At 49.6% G+C, this 27,651-nt stretch overlaps 1 long non-coding RNA gene and 1 gene segment (V, D, J or C); both read right to left on the minus strand.

Moving 5' to 3' along the window:
• Positions 1–1,158: 1,158 nt before the first annotated feature.
• On the minus strand, positions 1,159–6,835 carry LOC112907025 (uncharacterized). The gene is made up of 3 exons (XR_012002369.1): positions 6,467–6,835; positions 6,006–6,147; positions 1,159–1,249 (listed from the first exon to the last, which is right to left on the minus strand). It is a non-coding gene; the product is annotated as an uncharacterized lncRNA (long non-coding RNA).
• Positions 6,836–19,981: 13,146 nt separating this feature from the next.
• LOC112907017 (T cell receptor beta constant 1-like) lies at positions 19,982–27,614 on the minus strand. The segment is given in 6 exon segments: positions 19,982–20,218; positions 20,514–20,620; positions 20,774–20,791; positions 21,504–21,890; positions 26,103–26,283; positions 27,519–27,614. Coding segments are annotated over 6 exon segments (810 nt in total).
• Between the last annotated feature and the right edge of the window lie 37 nt (positions 27,615–27,651).

A 27,651-nucleotide genomic window follows, 5' to 3' on the forward strand; every position in this document is an offset into this window, starting at 1 on the left:
AGATAGACCTCCCGACTTCCTGTGGGTCTGAACTCTTCTGGCACCTTTTTTTAGATGCTTTTCTCAATAAAATATTTACTATTGAGAAATAGTAAATGGAGTTCGAGCCTAATGCCCTTAATTCCTTTAGTTACCTGCTCAAAATAAGGGGAGTGACTCGGGCTCAGTCGATGGTACTCAACAGTGTTACAGAAATACATCTAGCTCCAAAAATAAAAACACTGCAAATCAAACAAAGGCTCTCTTGACAATTTTTGTTGCTTTGTTTTTCAGAAATAACTATTAGGGCCAGTCTGGTGTGCATTTTTCCAGCCCTTTCTTTCTCTTTATTTGCATCCCTTACTAAAATAAGCCACGTGGGGAATGTATAGCAGGCGCTCAGTGACTACTGGTTGAGTGAATGAGTGTGCACAGGCACACATAGGTATACATAGAAACTGCTTTGCGTGTGTTTTTGTGAATGTGCTTTGATATAAATCATATTGCTTTATACATATTATTTGGCAACTTGTTTTTTTCTACTTAACAGCGTATCTTGGGAATCTTTCCATGGTACCACAAACTGCCTTATTTCATTCAACAATACCGCTGCCTAGTATGGCATGTTATGGATAGTTACTTTCCATCCATTTACTGATGGGTAAATGTGTTTCCTACATGTTGCCATTTATAAAAAATGCTATAGCATAAATTTTAGCAAAACTGCCTGCATGTACATGTATTTTTATGGAATTGTTTCTTTGAAATGAATTGTTCAGTAAATACTATGCACATTTTTAATAAACATTGCCAACCGCCCTCGACAAAGATTATTGCCGTTTCCAATCTAGCTGTGTAAACTGAGTACGTATTTTCCCATACACTGGGGAATAATATCTGACGTTGGTATGCTCACCAACGTCAGATATTATTAATTCTCTTAATTTTGCCAAACTGCTGAGTGAAATGGTGTTTATTTGTTTGTTTTTTTAAATTTACCTTTCACCGATAATGAGTTAGATTTGGCATCTTTCAATATGTCTAGTGGCTGTCCTTGTTGCAAGTCTATCTTTCAGACATTCTTTTAAAAATTTCTTTTCTCCTATATCAGAGGAAGCACTGTCCCTCTCTTAGTGCCCAAGAATTAATTTCTTCCTGCTTTCCTTGTTTCTCAATTACCTTCTCTCTTTGGCATCTTTCATTTTTCCGGTCCTTCGGTCTTTGCAGATTTCCTCCTCTATCTTACGAACACAACTAGATTGCAATTTCCCTGGGAAAAAAAAAAGACTTACATTAATGCCACTGTCCCCTTTATCTCCCCTCTAGTCTCTCCACCCACCTGCCCTTTGTCACAGGAGTGCTCCTCATCTGCTGCTCTTACCGCCTCTCATCAATAATCCCAGTGATTTCACTCCAGATTTTATTGACCTTTTTATGGCCTTTAAATATTCTCCTCCTCTCTTTTTGGTTACCCTCTCCTCTGAGCTGCTAGGGGCCATCCCACTTCTCTTATTACATCTAGGACTACTTTCTTTCTATCTCAAGGTTTCTTTCCTTCCTTTACCAACAAATGTGTGGATTTTCAGGGATTCTTGCTTTTGGACTTTTGTTCTTTTCCTTCACTTTGGAGATCTCACCCATTCCAAACATTTCAACTATTATTTCTGCCAAGGACTCCCACATCAGGACTGATATCTCATTAAAGCTCCAGTCTTTTACTTGGACTTCCCCCCGCCCCCCCCCACTGAATTGGGACACAGTAACTACAAGATCTGAGCCCTAAATTACACTTATCACCCCCCCCCACCTCAACAATCCATGTACTTTTACCAATTTTTGTGGTAAACAACAGAGGGAAAAATCTTATTTTCTAACTAGCAGAGTTCTCCATAGATAGAAACTTACTTTGTCTATGAAATACTTTGATGAATCACTTTCAGTGAAGGTGGTGGGGAGATATCAGAAACAATGAAGCTTACGTAAAACAAAGTCATGTTGGAACTGCTTTGCCAGTGGGGCTGACCCACTGGTCCACTTTGGTTTTGCTAGCTATGCTTTTCAAGAGCTGAACTGTCTGGGACAGTAATGAGGATGGGAGCCGCTGTGGAAAGAGGAAGAGAAAGGTAGTTGGCATGCTGAATGGAAGTTTGGCTAAAGAATAAGCGCGTTGAAGAAAGATTTTATAAAGCTTTTCGCCTGGTATGGAATTATAGATTGGCACCATTTTTTGATTGTTACTCTTCTATCTTTCCTCTTGCTTTGTGTTCATCAAGAAAACTTCTGCTTCCTTATCTTGTTCTGCTGTGCAAAGCATGTCTTTATTCTCCCTCTGCTTTTAAGATGTCTCTAACAATAGTCTTGAGCAATTTGATTGTGGTATTCTTTGGAGTGTGTGCGTGTATGTGTGTGTGTGTGTAAGTGTTGTGCTTGGGTTTTGTCAGGCTTCTTGGATCTGTAGGTTTAGAGTTTTATCAAATTGAACATTTTTCCAGTCATGCTTTCTTCGAATTTTTTTCCCCTTCTTTCCATCCCCCTCCTTCTCTTTTGCGATTCCATTTATATTAGGTGACTTGAAGTCGTCCTAGTCTGTTTATTTTTCAAAAATTCCTTTTCCTTGTGGATTTTATTCTGGTTTATTTTTAATACCATGCTTTTTGAGTTCATGAATAGTTTTTTTTTTTTTTTCTGCAGTTCTGATCTAATCCAGTATTTTTTTCCCAGACATTGTAATCTTCCCCTCTAAAAGTTCGATTTGGGGCTTTTAAAAAATATCTTCTATGTCTGTATTTAACATCTTTCCTCTATTCTCTTCAACATATGGGATACACATAATAAATAACTTGCTAAGGTCTTTGTCTTGTAATTCTCGTATCTATGTCAGTTCTGCGTTACTTTTGATGGATTCATTTTTCTCCACATTATGAATTATATTTTTCAGCTTCTTTGCAAGCTGGGTAATTTTTTTATGGCATGCCACATATTGAGCTTTACTTTTGTGTTGGGATTTTTATATTCCTATAAATATTCTCAGGTCTCTATTTTAGAACAGTTAACTTCCTTGGAAACAATCTGATCCTTTTGTGTCTGGCTTTAAATATTTGTTAGGTAGGACTAGACCAGCATTTAGGCTAGGGATAATTATGCTCTACCCCTGAGGCAAAGCACTTCTGAGTACTCTACACAATACTCTGTGAATTTTAAGGTTTTCTAGTCTGGCTGGTGAGAATATGCACTATTTCTGGCCCTGTGTGAAATCCAGTGTTCTCTTTAATCCTTTTGGGTGATGGTTTTTCCAGTCTCAGATAGTTTCCTCACATCCGTGCTCTGATCAGCACTCTGCTAAATACTAAAGATCTAAAGATTTCTAAAATTCTCTTTTTTGGGCAGCTGGCTCCTCTCTCAGCTCAAGGGGTTTGCTGGTCTCCACCTGGGTTTCCCCTCTGTGTGCCACAGCTTGGAAATTCTCTCAAATGAGCAGCTCGGGCAATTATAAAACTCACCTGACTTTTCCGGCCTTGTCTTGCTTGATGTCTAACATCTTAACAACTATTGTTTTAGATATTTTGTTCCATACTTCATCTTGGCTCGAAGTAGAAAATCAGCTATTTACAAAAGTATTTTAAAAAATAAAAAATGTTGGGGTACCTGGATGGCTCAGATGGTTAAGTGTCTGCCTTCAGCTCAGGTCATGAGCTCCAGGTCCTGGAATCAAGCCCCACGATGGGCTCTCTGACCAGCAGGGGGGCTACTTCTCCCTCTCCCTCTGCCTCTCACCCTGCTTGTGTTCTATCTCTCTCTCTCAAATGAATAAATAAAATCCTTAAAGAAAATTAAAATGTTTTAATATTTATCACATATGTGTATTATTGATATTCCATCAGTAATATTCTGTAACTGGCTTCTAGCCTCTCATGAGAACTGTTAGATATTCAGAACTATCATGACCTAGTTGCTAAACTGTTGATAGCTTGAATTGGCTATCATGAAGGAAATGGAAAAAAGATTTTTATTCATGATATTGGTCAGTGCTATATATCCAAGCATTTCTTCTCCTTTTATATTATAGCTCCCCACCTCTCCCCAACAGCTACCTTACCAATCTATCTGGACCTTTTCTTTTTTAAAATTTTGCCTGAAATGTATCCTTAACATTTCTTCTAGTGTATGTCTCCTGGTGATGAATTATTATAGCTTTTGCAGGGTTTTTTTGAAAGACCTTTTCACTGGATGTAGAGTCATTGCAGATGTAATTTGTTGGGTTAGGATGAGGTCCTATTGGAGTATTGTGGGCTCCTAATCTAATACAATTGGTATTCTTGTAAGAAGACAGCCAGTGAAGAGAGACACACATGGAGAGAGCATCACATAACAATAGAAGCAGAGCTGGGGATCCCTGGGTGGCTCAGAGGCTTAGGGCCACCTTCATGGTCCTGGAGACCCGGGATGGAGTCCCACATTGGGCTTCCTGCATGGAGCTTGCTTCTCCCTCTGCCTGTGTCTCTGCCTCTCTCTCTCTGTGTGTGTCTCTCATGAATAAATAAATAAATCTTAAAAAAGAAGAAGAAGAAGAAGAAGAAGAAGAAGAAGCAGAGCTGCAGTTCCATAGCTACAAATCAAGGAGTGCCAAACATTGCCAGCAAGTCAACAAACAGGAAAGAAAAGATTCCCCTCCAGATTTCAGAGGATGCATGGCCCTGCCATCATCTTGATTTTGGACTTTTACAATCTAGAACTGTGAGACAATGAATTTCTGTTGTTTTAAGCCACACAGAGTGTGGTACTTCATTACAGCAGCTCAAGGAAATGAATATGGAGGACTCATTGGATACCAGTTTCTTCATCATGGCGGGAAGCAGAAGTCCCCAAACTCCTTTAGCATTTGTTATCTGAATGACTTTCCCACCTTCCTAGATGGATAATAAATTATTGGGAGGCAAGTATCACATCTTATTTATTTTTTGTGTTTTCCATACCACCTATTTACCATTGAATTTAACATGCATAAGGTAGATATGAAATTTGTGGCTTCAAATATTGGGTAGGCAAAATAATTTTATTTTCTAAAATGAATATCATTTTAAGTTCCCATCCCATTGGGGTACATGTATTTATTAAGGGGTTTCTCAGTCAGATCATGCTTTTCTCCTTATCTTTCTTCCTGGTGGAAGCTAAGTTCTGGGGAGTTTACAAAGTGTCAAGGCATTGTCAGGGAGGGTACTTGGTCTTTGGTCACTGATTATGTTTTCTTCAGAATTCTCATTCATCCTGGTTTTCAGCATCTTTTCCCAATTATATCTGCTGCCTCACTGGTGTGTCTGTCCTTCAGTCCCCGTTGATCCATGCAAGATGCTCTATGTCTTCCACATTTCAAGCAGGAGATCTTTCTGGGCTCAATGGCTTCTCTCACTTCATCTGTTTTCATGCGAATGAGAGCATGGCTATTCCTAATCTATCCTGAGTGCCTTGGGGGTCCTTCGAGACTATTTTGGGTCTCTCTGTCAAGAAGCATCACAGAGCCATGCATTTGCTCTCCATTGCTGCTATAATAAATTACTGCAACTTTAGTGGTGTAAAACAACTTACAATTAATAGCTTATAGTTCTATAATTCAGATGTTTGACATAAGTTTTGCTAAGCTAAGTCAAGGTGTCAGCTGGGCTGTGTTCCCTTCTGGAGGTCCTGGGAGAGAATCCATCTCTCCTTTTGCAGCTTCTAGAGATCATCTGCACCCCTTCTACCTTCAAAGCTAGAGATATAACAGCTCTCTGACTGTTTCTATTACCACATCTCTCTCTCTCTCTCTCTTATATTTTCCCCTTCTATGTTTACAGATTCTTGTGCTTATGTTGAGCACACCTAGATAATCCAAGATATTGTCCCTATTTTAAACAAAGCTGATTAGAAACCTTAATCCAATCTTTAACTCTAATTCTCCTTTCTTATGTAACCCAACATACCCACAGGTTCTGGGAATTAGGATGTTGACAACTTGGCAGGGGCATTACTCTGCTTGCCACTCTACTTACCAGTCTGGTGTGGGTGATACGTAGGAACCCAGGGCCTGGTTCTTCTCACCCTGGAAATTGGCATAACTCTCCTCTGCAAGAAATTTTGAGCTCCTGATTCTATACCTGTCTCTCTTTTGTTTTCCAGATCAGAATGTGGAGGCTGGGACACAGAGAAAGAGAGAGATTAGGGAAATGCAGGAATCCCTCTTTGGCTGACTCTCCTCCCTTTCCTTTAGCCAAAGTAATTTTAGCTTTTTCATAGAAGAACAAATAGACCCTGCAAGTATCTTCCAAATCCATCATTTAGGGATAGATTTCAGTTTTTAAATTAAAAAAAGAAGAGTTAAATTTATCATTCTCTTCACGTACAGAGCTTTATCCTGTCAGTAGCGATTCATTAAGAACCTAGCATGGAGAGAGAAACCCAACACGGTAACAAAAGAATTTGAGAGAAGGCTTGCCAGAGAGGCGGCACTCACCTGAGAAAGTGCCCAGAAGGGCAAGGAGACAGCAGAGCATAGTTCAATCTAGCCTTCATTTCAGCCTGTCTGGTCAACACCTCCTCATCTGGGATGAGATATGGCTAGTTCCTCTCTTGGAGATCAGCTGTAACAGAGCAGAGGAATCATATTCTCAACCACATTTCAATGTATGAATGACTTGAATGACTTGAATGAATAAGTGATATTACAGATGGGGATGGAGAGTGAGGAGAAATTTTTCTAAGGCATGAGCCATATGGAAGTTGCTCCAAGCTACTGAGTTGTGACAATCATCAGAGAGTCAGGAGCCAGCTGGCTCCCCTGATCTGGCTGACATGTCTCTTCACCCTCCAGTCTGTTGTGCCATCTCTAGGGAGGAAGACCACATTGCTCTCTATGCGTAATGATGACACTGAGCCAATGCAGGCGACCGGTTACGTCAGCTGTCATGGGCTGTGCAGGACCCACACAGCCTTAGCTGGTGTGAAAGCCTGCCAGCTAAATGGAGGGATGACGTGGTCTCATCAAGAGCAGGAACGGTCCCTTCTCCCTGTATCTGCAGCCACCCTCTGTCTCCCTCCCTTCACTGGCTCAATAAGAATTCCAGGAGCAGACATGAAGGACAGAAGGGAAAGAAAAGGAGAAAAGACGCTGCATGTGTGCCTATGGGCACGGGTCCATCCTGGGCTCACTCTCTCTGATCCCGACATGCATACATGTTTTTTTAAGATTTATTTATTTATTTATTTATTTATTTATTTATTTATTCATGATAGACACACACAGAGAGAGAGAGAGAGAGAGAGAGGCAGAGACACAGGCAGAGGGAGAAGCAGGCTCCATGCAGGGAGCCCGACGTGGGACTCGATCCCGGGACTCCAGGATCACGCCCTGGGCCAAAGGCAGGCACTAAACCGCTGAGCCACCCAGGTGTCCCCGACATGCATACATATTATATTGAATCCTATCAATGGACTTCTTTTTTTTTTTTTCTATCAATGGACTTCTAAAAAAGAAAATTGAACAACTCATTAGCGATAGCAATTTTCTGCATGTTCCAAATGCTCACAGAAAGCACACTCTGCTTACCACTTGATTTTTACCATTATCTGGATATTATTAAAGAATACATTAGATGAAGAAAGGATAAGAAACAAAAACCCAAAATACTCTCCCACAAATATAGTGCTGCCGCTGACACCCTGTTAGGAGTGAGAACCCTAACACTAACTTTTGTTGTGTTACTGTGGCATCGGCAATAAAAACAAAGATAATACATCACTAGGGCCCTGATGAAATGATGATGGGTCATGAATGACTGATTTGCTTCAGGCTCCTTCTCCCTGTTAGACCACTTCTACCGTTTCCTTTCCTAGGTACTCACCTTAAAGCACCCCATCACATCCAACCCAAAGTGAATAATCAGTTTGAAAATGAATCCTTCAGAGGACCTCGCAAAGCAAAGGAAAAGGGAAGAGGAGGTTGGCTGGGACACACTGGCTGTCCTCCAGGCATTTTGGGGTCTTATGTCTCATTTCAATCAAATGGGGTTCCACCAGCTGCCTAGCCCATTCTCATCCTTATCTATTATGGATCCATGGCCTGGCAAGGATTCTTGGGTGTCATTCTCTCAGTCCCCACCTTCCAGCCCATCCCACTGGAAATCTCCCAGTCTGCTGCAGGCACAGGTTTTCCCTCAAGTCCAAAAAACAGCCAGCCAATACTTGTAAGAGTTGCCCACAGCAGGCAACATGGATCTTTCAACCATTTGGAAATATTCTAATCCTTCTTTTATTTCTATAGGTGAGGAAATTGAAGATGAGAATTTTCTAAGGGTTCCTAAACCAGCACAGTGCAGAGCTGCGATTTGAACCCAGATCTATTTGATTCCAAGGCTCCCTGATGTTTCCTCTACTTCATGTTGCATTTGGAGCGTAAATGAGATCTAGTGAGGTCATTAGCGGCACATGGAACATAGAATCCAGCTTTGATCAGTTCAGTAGTTGACTCCGCCTGTCCAGGTCTCAGATCCCATGTGCGGGGATGAAGAGGATACAGATCCCTTGGCTGGCTGTCAGAAGGGTTCCTTTCCTCAGAGCTGAGCTTCTTTTGCTTTGAATATCCTGGAGACCTAAATCTCCTGAGCTCTGATCCACTTTTATCTCCTTTCTTTTCAGCTACCCAGGTGACATGTCCTCTAACAGGTTTCTAGCTTCAGAGACTGAAATCCCTTTTCATCATCCTGCCAATGTCACATTTTCTCTGATGGTTATTAAAGACTCAATGGTCTCTTAGGGGAGCCAGAGAGTCATCTCTTGTTTACAGGTAAATAATAACCCTTTAAATATATTTACATACTAGAACTTCAGCAGGATTTCAGTAAAGATAACGTACAGGGTAAAGCTGGTTCCCAGGGAGGATGGGGTGATTCATCACGTACTTAAGAAAGGACCAGCCTCATTTCCTCCCCAGCTTGAGGGGAAATGATCACTCAGTTCTGTGGCAGCAGATCTGTAAGAGGGAGGAGCCCTGTCACCACTCTGGCCCAGATGAGGTGTCAACCGTCCTAGCTGAGCTGAAGCTGGCTTGAACTATGCCCTGCTATCTCCTTGCCCTTCTCCTGGGCACTTTCTTAGGTGGGTGCTGTTCTCTCTGGCAGGCGTCCTCTCAAGTCCTCACCCTCAACGCTAACCCTATGAATCTAGAGTCTCAGCTGTTGGATTGACTCCCTTTAGTACATTCCTTCCGTTTTCTCGAATGGCTACTGGGCTTTAATCCTAGTGGTTGGTATGCTGAGTCTTGGTTTTCTCTATCCTCTGGGAAGGAGTTTGCTCTGTTTGTCTCTCTTTGACCAGGGCCCTTCTACACCCTTGGCCTTCCCAGTCTACTCCCTGCGGTGGATCCCATATGCCTGGGTCATGGGAGGACTTGAGCCACCCCTGGGTCAAGGAGGAAGGCAAGTTCAGTTGAGGTTCTTCACTCTAAATGGCCTTTTACACTTCCCTCAGGCGTCAGAGCTCAGACCATCCACCAAAGGCCGCTTGCCAGGGTGCAGCTTGTGGGCAGCCTGTTCTCCCTGGAATGTACCGTGCAGGGGGCATCGAGCCCTTATCTCTACTGGTACCGGCAGTCCCTGGGAGGCGCCCCCCAGCTACTCTTCTCCTCAGTAAGTGTTACCCAGGTAGTCCCTGAGACACCGCACAACTTCACAGCCTCCAGGCCCCAGGACGGCCTGTTCATCCTGAGTTCTAAGAAGCTCCTTCTCAGTGACTCTGGCTTCTACCTCTGCGCCTGGAGTCTCACACTGAGTGGGTGGGGGGAGACATCTGTGCAAAAACCCCACCCTCCCCCAGAGCCCTCCCTCTGGGGCTGGGTGGAGGATATCTGGGTTTCTGATTGTCAGGCACTATGAGAACAACGGAATCAAGTCTGATTCTCCCAAAGAAGTTGACTGAGTTCTCAGGGAGAACAAAATGTATTTGCGTGTAGGGCCTGTGGATTGCACGCATGTCCTCGAGCTCACGGGGCACGGATGCGGCATCCCAGGCTGTTAACCTCCAGCCCTCAGAGTGAGCTGGGCCTTGCCTCACGCTCTCCTCTCCCCCCATTCCTGTCTGTCCACACTGGGGAGGGAAGCAGGTGGGAAGCACCAGTAGCGGGTTGCAGCGTGGTGGCAGGCAGGTGGCCGAGTGAGAGGAGGCCCACTCGGGTGACTTCAGTGGTTAATTCTCATCACCTGGAGAGTCTCCTTCTGTTGTCCTTTCTGCAGAGAGTAGACGTCTTGGGGGAAGCTTTGATGAGGCTCTGTGGCGGGGAAGGGGCGAGGCGTTCTGGAGACTGTCCTCTGGCGGGCTGGCAGTGTGCTCCTGTTAGTATCAGAAACCACACTCAGGGACTTTGATTATTGTTTTGGATTTTAGGCTTTTTAATTCGTATCCTACTGTGTCTCATCCCTTCCCTTGTAGCAAAAGGGAGCAGAGAAGCGTATGGTGACCAAAGACACACCAGAGATGAGGGAAAAGCTGAGGACACGCGTATATTATGGTAATACCCTAAAAAAGAGAAATTATTTGGATGAGAATGAAGGAGAGGAAAAGGCTTCTGGGGGTGGCTGGGAAGAGATGCTACGGTTGCCTTGGCAACCGAGCTTCCTTCCTCATCCCTGGGTCCCTCATCCCTCCCTCGTCCTCCTTATTCTTAACAAGCTTTTCTTTTCTACTGTCCCTTGTGCTCCACGAGGGGGCACACGAATCTTAAAATACTCTGTTCCTGGCATCACTTTGTCTAGGACAGTTCAGATGTTTGTTTCTTTTCAGCGCCATTGAATCTGCAGAGGAAAATCTGAGACAGCCACGCATGGTGATCCAGACAGTATTTAGGAATTCCTGGGGACTCTCACCGCCTGCTTCTGCATTAAGCAGCTCTCCCGTGCTGGGAACTCTGAGCCATCAGAGGGAACAGAAAAAAAAACGAAGTGCACTCAGGATGGTGCTGGGTGGAGTCACAGCATGGCTTAATCAAGGCACTTGGTTTACTTCCCCCCCCCCCCCACCTTTATGGAAATACTCAGTTACTAAGGCAAGGGGTAGTGCCACGACAGTAAAAGTAAAGGCGGGTTTACAACTCAAATTTGGTTCACACCTAAAAGTAAACAACATTTCAAGCTATTGCTTGCTTGTTAGCTGGTTATTTAGAATTGGATCTCTCCCGGTCCTGCCAGATTACTTTCAGTTACTAGACTTCAGGATTTGGAACGGGCTTAGAGAAACATAAACACTAGCAGATAATTTTTTTTTAAGATTTTATTTATTTATTCATGAGAGAGAGAGAGAGAGAGAGAGGCAGAGGGAGAAGCAGGCTCCATGCAGGGAGCCCAGTGTGGGACCCGATCCCTGGACTCCAGGATCACGCCCTGGGCCAAAGGCAGGCACTAAACCGCTGAGCCACCCAGGTGTCCCAACACTAGCAGATAATTGAGTGAATTCTAGTATTTGTCCCTCTACTCCCCTGGTTTCCCGTTATTAATATCTGGCACATTTGTTATTTTTTATGTGGTACCTGTCTATGGCTTTTGACAAAGGGTCCTGCAGGCAGTTTTACTAGCCCAGAGCTCCTGTGCTTCACCCACTGACTTCTCTCCTCGTTCCCTGATCTTGTCCCAGTCTCTGTATTTGTAAGGCGCCTCGGTTTTTCAGTCAAAATTTACCAATTGCTTTAAGTTGGGCTCGTGATCTCATCTCTCTTTTTCCTCACCTATCAAACTTCCCTCATTGGACTCAGTGTAGTGAATGAGATGTTCTAAAGCCTCATCACAGGGTCCGATTTTCAATAGATATGATTTTCCTCTTTTAGTTTACAAGATATTTTGATCCCGACTTACCCGAAAGAAAGACTTACTTAAAATAAAATATTAAATGTTAGGCTATGTAATAAATATTTTAAAATGCCAAATATACTCAGATGGCAAGCCAGTGAAACTTGTCCCCTGTGTGGTACCCATTCAGATACAGGTGGTTTCTGGTGGGGTTTTATGCAGCCTCAGAATCCTTCCTAACACAGAGCTGGTCCAGGTAATCCCTACTACTAGGCAAGTGATGGGAGAGTGAAGATGGATTTTCAATTTTTTTTAAAAGATTTTATTTATTCATGAGACACACACAGAGAGAGAGAGAGAGAGGCAGAGACACAGGCAGAGGGAGAAGCAGGCTCCCTTGGGGAGCCTGATGTGGGACTAGATCCCAGGACCCTGGGATCACGCCCTGAGCCAAAGGCAGTCGCTCAACTGTTGAGCCACCCCGGTGCCCCCAGATTTTCATTTTTGTAAGATATTCAGAAGTTCTGCAAAATTTCACAAAGGAGATAGACATTTAGTGAAGGTTAGGTTTTTAGGAGGCTCGGATTTAGATAAGCAAAATGACATTCTCAGCAGGAGAGTCTGTTTGAATAGAAATGTGGAAGTCCCAGTGAATACTGTGATCTCTAGAAAAGCGGTGAGTGAACAACACTGATCCTTGCACAGAGTGACAGAGACAGGAGGACGTTACTAGGAAAGGGGAGGCTGGTGAGGGAGAGGCTTGAAAACCTTCCAAAGTTCATCAAAACAAATTAATATCCTCCATGTTACCTGCCCTATTCATGAGTAAGACTCCTCGTCCCTAATGGTTTCCCTAAGTCTAAGGACTCAGGAATCTACAATTACCTTAGTTTCTGGGGGACAAAGCAAACCAGCTCAGGATGGCAGATGCTGCTCAGATACACTCTCCCCTGCCAGGAATTCATCAATCTCACTTGTGCCTGGGGCAGATGAGGCTGCCTCCTTTCTAGGAGAGCTTCCAGGACCCCTTCCTTGGCTGACTTTGTAGGCGTGCCAGGATGGCAATTCCCAGGCATGTCATTCCTGGGCCACTGGCACGTGGGGGGCACCGAGCCACATGCTGTTGGCCAAAGAAACTCCTCTCAAGTTGTTTTGCCTGGATGTCTGGCACTCATGGGATTGATATGGAGTGAGCTGGGGGCCTCTCAGCAGCTGAGGAAGGCAGGGAAGGCCCAGGGTGGGAGAGCTGGTGATACTGAAATCAGGCTGCTTCGTATTTTTGTCCAGGATCATATACTTTGCGTTGAGAATGTTATAGCCCCGTGAGCTGCCACAAGCACGCGTGGCCTGTGACACAGCCTATCATTTACCCACTCCCTCCTCCGGAGGCTTCTCTCTGTCTGGTCCTCTGTTCTCTCTGCATTACCTTCTCCTCCTCCTCTTACCCAGCTGAGATAGAAACTGTCCATCACACAGACCTCACAGGCCTCAGCAGGAGGGGATGAGGCTTTAGAGAGGCCTGGTGAGTCCAGCACACAGACACCAGCTCAGATATCCAGGGACTGCCCATGTTCTGTCTGTTGATTATCTGGGGCTCTTTTCCTGTGACTCATTAGCAACTCTCATTAGATGAATGGAAGGAAGCGGGAGGTTGCAAAGGAGGGGGGGAGTGCATGAAGGGAACAGGTGGGAGGAGGGAGTTGCCGGAGTGATGTGGGGCCAGGAGGGACCCCAACTGGGTCAGAGCGGTTTGCAGCTGTTTTTAGTCTTCACTATCTGCTCTCTGATCTCAGGGGTCACCTCCAGCAGGTGTAGAGGTTGTGTTGGGGGTGGGGTGGTCTGCACGGGGAGCTGAGGTGCCCAGATCCCCCTCTAGAGGGCCTTTCTTCTCCCTGCTGTAGTTCTATTTCCACTGCCAGGGTGCTCACCAGAGGCCCAGTAGAAAGAGTGGCAGGGAAGGGGTTGGGGCAGGATGTGGGGAGTGTGGTTCTCATGATGCTCAGAAGGGGGGGGCTTTCACAGGCCCCCAGATGCAGGACCTGGTAAATGTCAAACCACATCCTGTTGTGAGTCCCTGAGATGAGCTAGGGGCAGGTGGGTGGCTGTTGTGATGTTGCTCAGAGATAAACAGCTCAGCAGCCAGCCCTGGGCTCAGACATCCCCAAACCTCCCCCAGTTGTCTCCTAAAAGACCCCAATCTGCATCTCTTTACTTCCTGCCTTTGATTCAAGGCCACTCTCCTTTAAACTCTATGTTCTTCTCCTCATTCACCACCTAACCAGGTCTCCTTCTGGAGGAGAGCCAGCGAACAGGTGTCAGGGTGCCAGGTGCCTCTTGTTAACTGCGGGCTTCCAGGGTTGGCACCCCGCCTCCCCACCAGAGACAGCTGCTGAGGCCATGTCACTGTGTGAATGATTTGCATCTGGGGAGAATTAGATCCCCAAAGCTCTCTTCCTCATGGTGACTTGGGGCCTGCAGACTGTGAATCACTGAATCTAAAGAGCAGAGTTTGAAGATTCTTTAGACATCACTTTACCTAATCTCCTCACTTCACAGACGAGGTGTCAGAAGCCCCACAAAGCAAAATGAGTTATCCAGAGCCATGCAGCTGTGGACAGAGGAGGATCAGAAGCTAATTATCTATGTTTGAGCAGCTCCAGGATCTCAGACAAAGCTTAGAGGAACGTGGACTCTGTATTGAACTATGATCTTGCTGTGGGTTTTATGAGCCACTTCTGTAGAAACACATAAGGTGCAACCATCAGGCCTGAGTGGCATGAGGATGGAGGGGTCCATACAATGACCCACAAAATTAGATTCCTCAGAAATCAGACAGGTTGAAGAGATGAGCTGAAGAAATGTGATACAATTCAACAAATCCCCCCCATCTCCCCTCATCTTCCCCTGAAAAGAGAAAAGCAACTGTCGGCAAATAGCAAGTCTCATAGCAGGACCTGTGAAAAAGACTCAGGGTCTGAGTCAAAAGTGAATTCTGTGAGTGGGTACAGGATGTTGAAAATTGCCCTAACAGACCCAGTATAGGCAATATCGAGACTCAGGGGGTAAGCGCTCTGTCTCCCTGATATAGGTCAGAACCCACCTGGCACGGTCTTCCGTTCCGAACACCACGCTTCTAGAAAACTGAAGGGCAAAAACACACAAAAATGTTTTCAGAAGAGGGTGGCTGGGCTGTGGGGAGTTGGAAGTGCTCAAAACTGGGCCGTATGCGAAAGACATTGAGAGAACTGGAAATGTCTAGCCAGAAAATAGACTTTAGGCTCCTAACAATTTTTATGATGGTGGCTAAAATTTATTGAGGCTGTGATAGCAGCTTTGCCTGTTGTGTGCATTAATAAGATGAAACCACCTCATGGAGTCGGGATTGTAATTCAGCCCATTTTATAGGAAGGGAGGCTGAGTCTCAGAGGTGGTCCTAAGGTGGTGAGACCTAAGGCTTCGGTCTAGGCCTCTTTGGATTAGAAGTCCATATCTTTGTCATCATAATGTTCTCTCTCTGCTGAGTCCTTTTCCTCCTCTGCAAACTCAAACTCAAGCTTTTAAAAGTTGTGCTTATTCTATCTCTCTTAGATTTGTGGTCTCGACTGGGGTGGGCTTGCTGGCTCTCATGGGACTATCTCAGTGGTCAATGAGGGTATGACAATGAGTTTGATGGATATGGAAATAGGAGAGAATTCTTCACAAGAGCCATCAGGGGATGAAATGGCTGCTCAGGTGGATGGAGAGCTCGCTGTTCCCAGGACAGGTCAAGCATAAATGGGGGGATACAAGAACCCTTATCAGTGAGGGCATGTATAGTTCCCAGACCCGGTCCAGTTAAAGTCTCACCGTGGGAGTGAGGGTGCAGAGGACTCAGCTGTGATTGCTGGAGTGGCCCAGGACTTGGGCAGGAAGGCTCATCCCAGCAGGACCACCCTCAAGTCGCTATTTTAAAAAACCACTTCTTACATTAGTGAGTTTGATCAGGAAGCAGTAGGGCGCTGGGCCCACAGGAAGCCCTAGAGTGCAGTCTCCTGTGAGGACCACCCCTCAGACTCCCAGAGGACAGCTGAGATACTTCCAGCTGGCTGATGACTCTCCTGGGGGAGATAGAGCTGTGGGCTCTGGTGGACCTACAGATCTGACCTACAGATCCACTCCCTTATCACCAGGACTCCATCCTTCCCAAGGAGGGGAGCCTGTTAGGAGTCCAAGTGCAGCAAAAGTAAAGGCAATGGGTAGAAATGGAAGAGGAACACCATGTAGTGGGGACTGTGGGTGTGTGCTGAGCAGAGACTAGGTCCTCCTTTGGAGGGACATGATTCAGGATATGGCCAAGTGCTGTCACAGTAAGTCCTAAGGAATGATGGAGAGGTGTGGTGTGTTAAGGAACCCAGAGACCTCAGATCCATAAACACAGCTTGAGAGCAGAAAGTTTCCAAGAGGGGAAAGGAGATATCTTGCCCAAGACTGAGGCAGAAAATTCTTTTTGTGTTTGGGGCCCAGATGGGGTGGATAACATCTCAGATTATGGGGTACCAAGCCTCAGAAATCACTATTCTGGGGACTACAGGAGTCTGCCACAGACAATGGGAGTGAACTGTCATCATTGTTGTCCAGGCTTGGTGGCCTTCCATACTCTGATTCTTCTTATATGGGCATAGGGTAATTTCCATGGACAGGGTAAAAGTGAACTTGGTCATGAAAGAGAGGAAGTCAATGGGCGAGCAGAAGAGCAATTCACCCATAGGTCAGTAGTAGTGCTAAGAATTGATGTGGGGTTTTAGCCATTCCTGATCTCCATCAGCAGTTCCTGGCACCCTAGATGAAAATACATGTAGGCATGAGTGTGTCTTTGGTCTCAAGTACCAACCCCCCATTCCCACATCCATCCCTAAGCAGTGACCTCATGAAACTCCTCCTACACAGGGACATTTAGGGCTGTGTGTCTCTCTGACTGTAAGGGGCTGGGATCAGCCAGGCTGCCCTTCCCTGGGTCCCTATGGAAGAAGAAAAATAGGGAAATGTTTCAGGGCAGGAAATGGAGATATTGATATCTATCAGGATCCATTGCTCCTTTTCCAGCCTCTCTTGTTCTAAAATCTTTTTTTTCTCTCTTTTCTCCCTCCCTCTTCCCCTACCACTTACTTAAGAGAGAAGAAGTCTTTGTCTCTTGGAAGGTCCCAGCACCCTCGGCTCCCATCCACACCACCCAGCCTGGGTATCCGGGCCATGAGCCCTGCGGTAGGAGGGCATGCGGATCTTTCATGGATACTAGTGCTGACAGGAACATTTTTCTGGGCAAGTGACAGGGGCTTGAGCAGCCCTTCCCTACAGGAACCTACCCCCCCCACCAGGATGTTCTCATGATTCCATGACCAGTTGGATGCTCCCATTTCCCTCCTAATTTCTAAATAAATCTCTACAGATCACAGGGTTGAGGTTGCTCTCCTGGTTCACTCTCCCAACGTGAGTCCAGCTGTGCCCTGGGGAAAGGTGAGAACCTGGGGACCCCAGGCATTCCCTTAGAGATGCTTGGCTTCTAAGTCTTTTCAATCAATAAGCACGCTTTGTTTGCCCCGTATTGGGCTCACTTCTGGAGTTTGCCCCTGGACTACCTTCTGCCCTCAGGTCTCTTCAACAGGATGCTGTTTAGATGAGCCCTGAGATTGGAATAGGCTGATAGGCCCAGGCCCCTGAGGAATTGCTTCAGGGCTTCCCATTCATTCTCTGGGCTCAGAAACTCTTTGGGAGCCCTTTTAATTGGAATGGCCATGTATCCTAGTTTGCAGGGACAATCTTGATTTCCTTCTTTTGAAGACTTTATTATTTTATTTGAGAGAGAGAGAGCACAAGTAGGGGTAAGGCAGAGGAAGAGAGAGAAGCAGACTCCTGGCTGAGCAGAGCATTAGATGTGGGGCTCTATCCCAGGACCCCAGGATCATGACCTGAGCTGAAGGCAGATGCTCAACCGATGGAGCCACCCAGGTGCCCCTTGATTCACTTCTCTTGTCCCAGAATCTTACCTCTCACCCTCGGCAGGGTCCCCGATCATGCAATAAATAAATCACATGGTCACCTGGCATCTAACCTGTCTTTGCTCAGTTTCACCTGAGGAAGGATGGATGGGATGCCCAGAACTGGTCCAGAAGGACCTACTTGGATTCTACAGAGAGAGGCCGAGGCAGAAGAGGTTAACTTCCTAGTGCTGTGAGTCGAATATTGAGGAGGTAGGGGGGGTGTTGTCTGAGGGGGCAAGGAAACAGCTGTAAGAATTGGGTCGAGCAGGGTGCGGTGTGGGTGTGGGGACTAGGTGATGTTTGTAATTCTCTCCAGCTCTATTATGTCTCCCGGAGTGGAAGGGTGGAGGGTGGTTTGTTCTCCGGAGGACATTCCTTCAGTCCTCACATTAGCAAACCCCAGGTGCCCACGGGCTCCTCTGCCCACATCCTCCCCAGCTGCTCGTGCCCTGCTCAGCGAGCCCCGTTTCCCTTCTGTGTGGGGTTACCCTCTCTCCACCTGCCCCTCCATCTCTGTCCTGCTTCTGCTCAGCATTCTCCACCCCCGCCACTGCTCTGTGCCCACAAACACCCGTCCTCCACACCCTGTCCCAGGGAAGCCCCTCTGGTCCCCACAATGCCCTCTTCTCTCTGAAAAGCTTAGTAGTCCCTTAAGCTTCTCCTTTCCCTGTTCTGTCCTGTCCCTTCCTGGCCTGTGTCAGCTGTGTCTGGGGAACCCCTCACCTCCCATTCCTGGACACACAGTGCAGTGGGGTAAATAGCATCACCTCAAACTTCATGCCCACCCTGAACCTCAGAACAAAAAGTGGCCTAATTTGTAAATGAGGTCTTTGCAGAGGTACATGTTAAGGATCTCAGGACAAAATCCTTCTGACTTCAGGGTATGTCTTAAATTCAATGACTCCGGTCTTGGTAAGAAAAATAAGGGAGAAATTCAGGCATAGGGACACAGGGGGAAGGTGATGTGGAGACAGGCAAAAGGTCGGAGCGATGTTGCCACAAGCCAAGGACCACCAAGTGTGCCAGAGGTAGGGAGAAGCGGAAAAGATTCTCCCCTAGAGCTTTTCAAGGGGGTGTGACCTTGCTCGCACCTGATTTTGGACTTCTGGCCTCCAGAACTGGGAGAGAATAAACGTCTACTGCTTTAAACCATCAAGAACCATTCAGAACAGGCTTCCTGAATTTCCATCTTCATGAGAACGTGCCACGGTTTCACAGCTTACCGGTCCATGTGACCCATGAACTGTGGCTTCCTCATCCGTGGCCGAGGGAGAGTAACACCTGCTTCCAGGGGCGCGATGGGGATGAGCCGGGACACCTGTGCCAGCGCCCAGCCCCAAGCCTGGAACAAGCAGGCTGCCAGCAAGGGACTCCACCTTCCCCATCCTTTCTTGACTTTCGGACTCCCTGCTCACCTCTGCCTAAAGGAGCTCACATCTCCTCTCTCAGTGGTCTGGGGGTCTGTGTCCTTCTTTCCCCTGTTTGTGTCCCTTCCCTCCCCTGCTGTGTGTTCCACCACAGCGACTGTGACTTCCTTGGAGGATTTCCCCCAGTAAGATAAGTAACTGTCTCTGCCCGAGTGGATGTGCTTGACACGCTGCGCCTGGGGTGGCCGGCTGTCTACCGCATCAAGTGAGGGGCTCCTCATGTGTAACATCTCACCACCCCCCACCCCTGGAGCATGATCCCCTCGCGCCCGGTTTCCGTGAAATCTCTGGGCTTCATTCATCAGTAGTTGCAACTCTGTGCCTCCTTTAGGATTCTAACCCAGACATGCAGAAGAGAGTTAGATCTTCTGCCGAAATCTCAAAACAAGATGAGATGGAGGCATTAAGAACAGATCCAGAGAAGACCTAAATGGATAATAAATGAAGCCTGAGTCTGGAATTGAGAGCTGACCAAGCATTCCAGACCATAGGCTACCCTGTCCTGGGTCCCATGTGAGGTGAGCTTAGGGCTCATCTCTGCTCATCCTTATGCAGGTTTTCCCCGCTCTGTGCCCTTTGGGCCAACCCTACACCCAAGGAACCCGGAACACCTGGGTATGGACCACGGAGGCCATCCTCCAGCAGGATGGACAGGAGAAAGCAGCCTTGCTCAGAAAGAAGGGTCAGTCATGGATGGTGCCTTCCTGAATCTTCAAAGGACAGAACTTCATAGATACTCCCGAGACACCACACGGCCTGGCAGGACACTTTTATTGTTTTAGTCTATTTCAGTATCAGGCCTGAGGAGCTCAGTCTGCAGGGAAGCAGAGAGAGGGGACAGATATCCCAGCAGGAAGGTGATAAGAGGTAGAGAGAGAATAACTCTTTTAGAAACGCAGACTGGAAGCGTGCGAAGGAGAATCGAGGGTGAGGCTCATGATCATCTCAGGATGCACTTTTGGAGCTGGTCTCAGGAACCTTTTCTCTTGACCTGAAGGAGAGAGAGTATGGTCAAGGTCCCAGGAGCCATGAACAATAGGAGGGGGCTGGGGAGCCTGACGCTGGGCCTGATTTTGGGTATGGCTGGTTGACTCTCCCCATCCTCGGATGCGACATCCTGTAACGATCCCCATACTTTCTCCCCAGTCTGACAGTCCCATTATAATTTCCTTGAGACAGAGGATATATCAGGGCTGAGTCAGGCTCTGAGATCCCCTCGTGTTCCACGCCTGATGTTCTATTCTATCCTTTCCCTCCAGGCTGCCCGCCCCGTCCGCCCCCCCTACCTTGGCCATCAGCACCAGGGCGCTGACCAGCACAGCATACAGCGTGGCCTTCCCCAGTAGGATCTCATAGAGGATGGTGGCAGACAGGACGCCCTGATGGTAGGACACTGCGGGTGGGAAGGGAGGGCACACGGGGACCCGTGAGCAGCAGGTGGCTCTGGCCTCTCCACCCCCATCCCAGGGCCCATGGGTTCCCCATGCTCTGGGTCCAGGGCAAAGCCACGGGAGGCAGAGAGTGAGCAGCAGACAGGGGCACTTACCCGAGGTGAAGCCACAGTCTGAAAGAGAAAAAAGGGGGAGGGAACGGATGAGACACCCCATCTTCTAAAGCAGGCGGGGAGCTGCCCAGGTAGGTGCACCTGAAGCTAACGCAATATGACTTGTCAGCTGGGCTTCAATCAAGAACAAAACAAACATGAACACAGGAAGTGAGCCTTCTGGGGAGCAGGGACCCCAGGCCGGACCGGCCTTCTCGCAGGCTCCTGGACTGTCTTTCTGGGCCTGTGTCGATGGAGCCACACCACCCTGGAACCCCGTGGAGTGTGGTGGGGCTGGGGGCACCCCTCGGTGCGGAGCCCTACAGGCTAGGACAGTGAGGGCCCCCGCTGCAAGGCTCTGCTGGGCTGAGGATCTGGGGGAGGAATGAGCCCGAGGCGCCCCATCTCCCTCATGCTGGCCTTTAGTCCCTTGCTCTGTCCTGGGTTCTCTGCACGTGGTTTTTCTTTCTTCCTGTTTTTTTTTTCATGGGGAATGTTTTATTTCTATCTCGCTGCCTTCCACAAAAGGCTTGGGGTGCTTATTCTTTTTTTGCAGTTTAAGTTGGATTAATGAACGTATAAGACTGATGATGAATCTCTGAACTCTACCTCTGCATGTGGCCTGCCTGGTCTTCTGCCTGGAACCCCCCCCCCCCCCCCCCCCCCCCCCCCGCCCCGCGCCCCCTTGCTGGGCTCTGACTCACTCCCCGCCCATCCCCCCGGGCCCCCTCACCTGCTCTGCCCCAGGCCTCAGCACTGATGTTCTGGGTGACGGGTTTGACTCTATCGTGTTCCCACTCATCGTCGTCCCCGAGCCCATAGAACTGGACTTGGCAGCGGAAGTGGTTGCGCGGGTTGTGCCAGAAGGAGGCAGAGACCCTCAGCCGGCTGCTCAGACAGTAGCTGGAGTCATTCTCGCTGGGCCTCTCCTTGTAGGGCTGTGGGTCGGTGCTGAACCCACTCGTGACCTCCTTCCCGTTCACCCACCAGCTCAGCTCCACGTGGTCAGGGTAGAAGCCCGTGGCCAGGCACACGAGTGTGGCCTTCTGGGTCCGCGAGATCTCTGCTTCTGATGGTTCAAACACTGTGACCGTGGGAGGGGTGACCTTCTGCAGATCCTCTGCAAGGGAAGAGAGGTTGGGACCAGGGCTGGGCTGACAGCTGTCTGGGTTTGCTCTGTGTGTGTGTGTGTGTGTGTGTGTGAGAGAGAGAGAGAGAGAGAACAGAGACAGAAACAGAGAGAAATAGGGAGACAGAGAGAGAATGAGCTGGAAATGGAGTCATCATAAAGCAAAATTATGTAGTAGCAGGTCCTGTGTGTTTGGGGTCTCCATCATGTTCGTCTGTATTTGTTCTCCTGCCCTGCGTGTCCTTTGTAGTCACCCTGTAGGCATTCTGAGTAATGTCCCCTCACCGATGTTATTTGATTTCTTCTCCAGCAGTGAAACCTTATCTGTCTACATTTCTCCATATCAGGTGGTAGTTATTTGAGGGGATCGAGCACACGATGGGAATCAGAATAATAGGATCCAGATCTTAAAGCTGACTTTGGCCACCAGTGTGACGTCGGGACAACATCTTAAATTCTAGGCATCATTTTCCCTGCTCGTGAAGGGAAAATCATGACACCGACTTTCCAGAGTGGCTATGGAGGCTAAGTGACGTTAGTATTCAGAAAGGCCCTGTCCTCAGCCCGTGCGTTACTTCTAAATCGAAGTGGCCAAGGAGTAAAGAGGAACTGGAGGTTAGGGGGTCATTTGGGAGCTGGGGGTCTTCTTCAGATGATAGTCTACAGAGGGCATATTTTTGTGCACTCAGGGGAGGGTACCCTTTGGTGTTATGTTGTGCTCCTGAGAATGTGGGAGTTTTGGACTTTCTGGCGGTTCACGAGGCCACCCTAGCCATTGCTCTGCCTTCAGGTGCCCCCTGAGCTTCCTAGCTCACATAGAGAACAATCGCTCCTTATGTCAAGTTCAGGGGCTCATCGACCTTCTTCACTCCTTTCTCAGTCTTATACTTTTTTCTACCCATCAGCTTCCGAAATAAGCATCTGAGACCATCAGGGCAGCTTCTTGCTAGTTTTGATACAATTTTTGTCCAAAGTCTCTCCTTTGCAGAGTCTTGGGTGAAGGCCCCGACCACCCTCTGATTTGGCTGGCTCACTTCTTCTGGGTCTGCTCTCCATTCATTGTATCCTACTCCTTTGCTTTTCACTGATTTTTTTTTTATTCATTTCTTAGCAATTCCATTAAAATGAAAAATCTTCTTATAAGAAGAATCCAGTTTAGCCCGGAAGATGAAGAAAATGTCCTTCTAACTGACACTTCACATTCCTACGGATGTGACCTAACCTCCAGGGCCAGCTTCAAGGGTGTATGGGACCCCACCCTTACAAAGTCCACCCCCATCCCTTGGCTTAATGGCTGCTGTCGCCATCTTGAAATTCTAAATTATTTTTAATGAGAACCTGGCATTTTCATTTTGAGCTGATCAGGCCTCCTTTCCTATCAGCTTCCCCTCCCTGCAACTCCTGTTTGCTAACTGCGAAACTATGTCTCTAGGTCTTTACTGGCTGACCCACCAGAAGGGGTAACAGCCTATCTCCACTGCCCGGTTCCATCAATGTCTCTGCTCAACTTGGTGTCTTCACTCTCCTCTCAAAGACCTGGCTCTGAAGTTGTACCAGCCCTCCTGGCGCACTACCGAATGTACTTCTCTGACCCTCCCTCTCCGGTAAACACTCTGTCCTTCCCCCAGAATTAATGATGTGTGATGCTCTGCACAATGTGCGATGCTCTCTGCACAATGCTTATTGATGCAACGGGCAGGACAAACAGGATGCCATGTCTACACAGCTCTGGATGAGGGCAGGGTCAGTTTATCCTTCCGTGTTTGTGAGTCCCTGCGGGGTGTGGGTGAGCGTGCCTACGTGGGTGTGTGTACTAGTGAGAGTCTGTTTGTATATGCTCTGTTTGTGGCTTGGACTGGCTTTAGGCAGAATTGTGAAGTTTATCTTTTCCTGTTCCCACCCATGGCTCACGCCCACCCAGCCCTCCCCTCTATTATCCATATGCCAAACTGGGTCCCTCCTCAGGTACTGGGCTCACCCTCTCCCCTCACTCCCCACTGACCACCTAGGGGAAGGGTGGAGAGGAGAAGCACTGAATTATAACAATCCACCTTCCCTGCACAGTCTACACCCTCACAGCAATGGTAAGGGGTAGGTATTGATGATGACCCTATACCGTAGAGGGGATGAAGCTTCACATAGATTCATTTGCCCAAGACCACCCAATCCTTAGCCAGCCAGGGATTGGGACCTAGGTCTATCTGGCTCTAAAGTCTGGTCTTTCCCCACCCCGGCTGATCACAGGACTCTGGCATTTCCTCTGGACAAAGCTTAGCTGAGCCCCATTGGCTCCAGCTTAATGCCTGTCTAACTATAACTGGAGCCTGTTGTTATCAAACAACCCAGGTTAACGTACCAGTATCCTGAGTGACCCTCCTGCACCACCTGGTCTGTTGAAACTGGGATACTTAGTGTGAGGCCCAAGATTGCAGGCTGGGGGGCAGAGGGAGACAACGGGAGGGGGAGGGGTGAATGCACCCCAGTGGCCAAGGTTCCAGTGCTGCCCTGGGCTGCAACGGGTGCTGTGGACACACCTCAGGGGGCTCGGGCTTAGGAGAGAAGGGCAGGGGTTTTAACTCTAATTTTACATGCTAAAGACTAAATCAACTCACCTTGCTTGTTTTGAGTCTTTTCTCCCCTGACTCAACATTGATCTGCCTTTCTCTCTGGCCTCCCTTGTCTCTCATTCCTTTTCTCCTCTGGTCAGCGGCCTCCCTTGCATCTACCTGTCCCAGGAGCCGGCAGGGCTGGGTGCCCCCCACCCATCCCGAGCTCGGCGCTGCTTTTTCCTGCCCCTCAGGCTCGGTGCCCCTCTCTGTAGCAGCTACACCCCTGCTATGCTACCCCAGCCCCAGTTTTCCCTCCTCAGCCCCGTGCCCCAATCCAGCGGCTCCGAGTCCTCATCAACGCTCTCGTCCCCCACTCGCCCCTAAATGCCCCAGACGCGGGAAAAGAGCCCCACAGCGCCCTGGCCCTCCGCCCTGGTCCCCGGCCTGCGAGGAAGGACTGGCCCCCGCCCCTCCCCGGACGGTTAGCGCCCCACGAGCCCCGGCCCGGCCCCCACCCGCGCGTTCTCCGGGTCCCAGGGGCTGGGCGCGGTGGGGGGTGACGCCCGCATCTCACCGAGGACCGTGAGCCTGGTGCCGGCGCCAAAATACTGCTCGTAGCGCACAGAGGCCCAGCCCCGCGCGCAAACCCCAACGCGCCCCCGCCGCGCCCCAGCCCCCAGCGCGGGAGCCCACCCGGGGCGGGGGTGGCCCTGGGGTCGCCCACCCCGCGGCGCTGCCCGCTCACCCACGACCGTCAGGGCGCGGCTGCAGAGCACGGCCCTGGGCCCCCAGCCAAGACCCCCCCCCCCGGGGGGCCGCGCTCACCCGGCACTGGCACGGTCAGCGGGTGCCGCCCCCCAGAAGTACTGGGCGTCCAGGCTCACAGCCCCCCCCCCCCCCCCCCCCCCCCGGCGCAGCACAGAAACAGGCCCGCCGTCCCCTGCCCCCCTGCGCTCCCCGGCGCTCCCGGGGCATCCCCCCTCACCTGGCACGGGCAGCTGGGTGCCTGCCCCAAGCACTGGGCGTCCAGGCTCACAGCCCCCCCCCCCCCAGGCGCAGCACAGAAACAGGCCCGCCGTCCCCCCCCCCCCCCGGGGCACCCCCGCTTACCTAGCACGGTCAGCCGGGTGCCCGCCCCGAAGTACTGGGTATTTTGGCTCACAGCCCCCAGGCGCAGCACAGAAACAGCCCGTCCCCTGCCCCTCGCGCTCCCCGGCGCCCCCCGCACCCCCTGCACCCCTGATTACCGAGCACGGTCAGCCGGGTGCCCGCCCCGAAGTACTGGGTGTCCAGGCTCACAGCCCCCCCGCGCAGCACAGGAACTGCCCCGTCCCCTGCCCCCCCCCCCCCGCGCTCCCCAGCGCCCCCCCCCAGCCCTCCTCCCGCACCCCCCCTTACCGAGCACGGTCAGCCGGGTGCCTCTGCCGAAATACTGAGTTTCTGCGCTCACAGCCGGGAGCCCCAGCACAAAAAAAATCCTGCGCTGTCCGCTGCGGCCAGCCGCGCTCCCTGGCGCACCCCATCCCGAACCCCGAGTCCCGCCGGGCCCAGGGAGCCCCGCCTCTGAGCGCAGCCCCAGACGGAGCTGGGCACTTGCCCGCCGGCCTCGTGCCACCCCGCGAGCGCCCGGCACCCCGCTCCATGCACTCCTTACCCAGCACGGTCAGCTTGGAACCGGCCCCGAAGTACAGCTGCCCCGTGTTGGCACAGCTCAGGGGGCCCAGGCGCAAACCCGCCTTCCCCGACCAGGCGCCCGCTCCTTGCGGGCCAGGGTCCTGGGATGCTGCGGGCTGGGCAACCCCTTCCGCGGTCGCACCCAGGAGCGCCTTTCTTACCTAGGACGGTGAGCCGGGTCCCTGGCCCAAAGTGCTGCTCCCCGTATTAGCACAGTGGGCAGGGGCTGCCAAGAATTTCTCTCCTCCCTACTTCCCTTGGCACAAGCTGAGGGGCGCTCTCCTCCCCCTCCTGGGCCTCTCCCTCCCCACCTCCAGAGCTAGCTGGACATAGCAATCTGGAAGCTACATGAGGTCACTTCCAATTTGCAGGGAAGAATCAACTTGGTTTGGGGACAGTACAGTGGAGGTGGAAAGTGAACGAGGACTGGTGATGGTGCTTTGGGCTGGAGTTGGGAAGTGTTCCGGGGGACACTGTCTCTTACTCCCTATAGGACCTGCAACCTCTCTGGCCTCTCAGCTCTTTCATCCCAAGAATGGGGTGGTATCTTTCACACAGTGTCATGAGTTCTCAAGAAATAGCTCCTGTGTAAGTACTTTTGTCAAGGGCAAGTGTTCTGAAAAGTGCTGGAGGACAATCCCACTTCGATGCATTGCCTTTTGTGTTCCTGGGAGGCTGTCTGGAGCCCAGAGACGCAGAGGTATTCCCTGAGTCCAGCACTTTAGGGACCAGCTAGAGAGACACCTCCCAGCCACTCCCCATCCAGGACCTGTGTTCCCCCTAGGCTGGCTGGAGAGATTTCCAGAGGCAGAGCTTTTTGTAAAAGGACCCCCTCCACCTGAATCATGGTGAGTCCCCCAGTTCCCACAATGTTACAGCAGGATATAAAAATGTTTCTTTCTCTCTGGTCTCCTCCCCCAACCCTTGCGCAGAGACAGGAAGTGCAGGTGACAGAGGTTGTATTGACTTGGGGCTATGAGCAAACTCCCAGTACATTGAAAGTGGGGAGGGGTTGAGGAAGGTCTTGGAGCTCGTGGGGGCGGGCAGAGAGGCCCTTTTGTGGAACACGTACCACTCTGAGGGGACCTTCTATGTCACCAGGTCTCCCCTCTGGGACTCACTGTGCCCCCCTGCACAGACTGGCATTTATAGTGAGGCAGGGTGGGAGGAGCAAGGGGTGCAACCCACAGAGCAGGTGATGGCAGTTTGTGGCATGGGGACAAGCGGGTGGGAAACCCCTCTAATTCCCCATTGCTCCCTAAACAGAGTCCAAGCTCCTTCCCCTTCGTGTATTCCACAAGCTCCATGAACATCTGCTGTGCGCCAGGCCTCCTGCCGGGGAGTCCACCTTCGGAGGAGCATGTACCAGCTCTGCCCAATGCCTCAAGCCTCCTACCTCTGAGCCGTGGCCCCGGCTAAGCACCCAGGAGTACCCGACCCTGTTGTTCGGCTCTGGCTCACGCCTCTGACTGTCAGCACCACCCTCTCCCATGGATAATTGTACCAACTCTTGCTTTGAAGAGTTTGCC

The sequence above is a fragment of the Vulpes vulpes genome, chromosome 7 (assembly GCF_048418805.1).
Source record: "Vulpes vulpes isolate BD-2025 chromosome 7, VulVul3, whole genome shotgun sequence".
NCBI lineage: Eukaryota > Metazoa > Chordata > Mammalia > Carnivora > Canidae > Vulpes > Vulpes vulpes.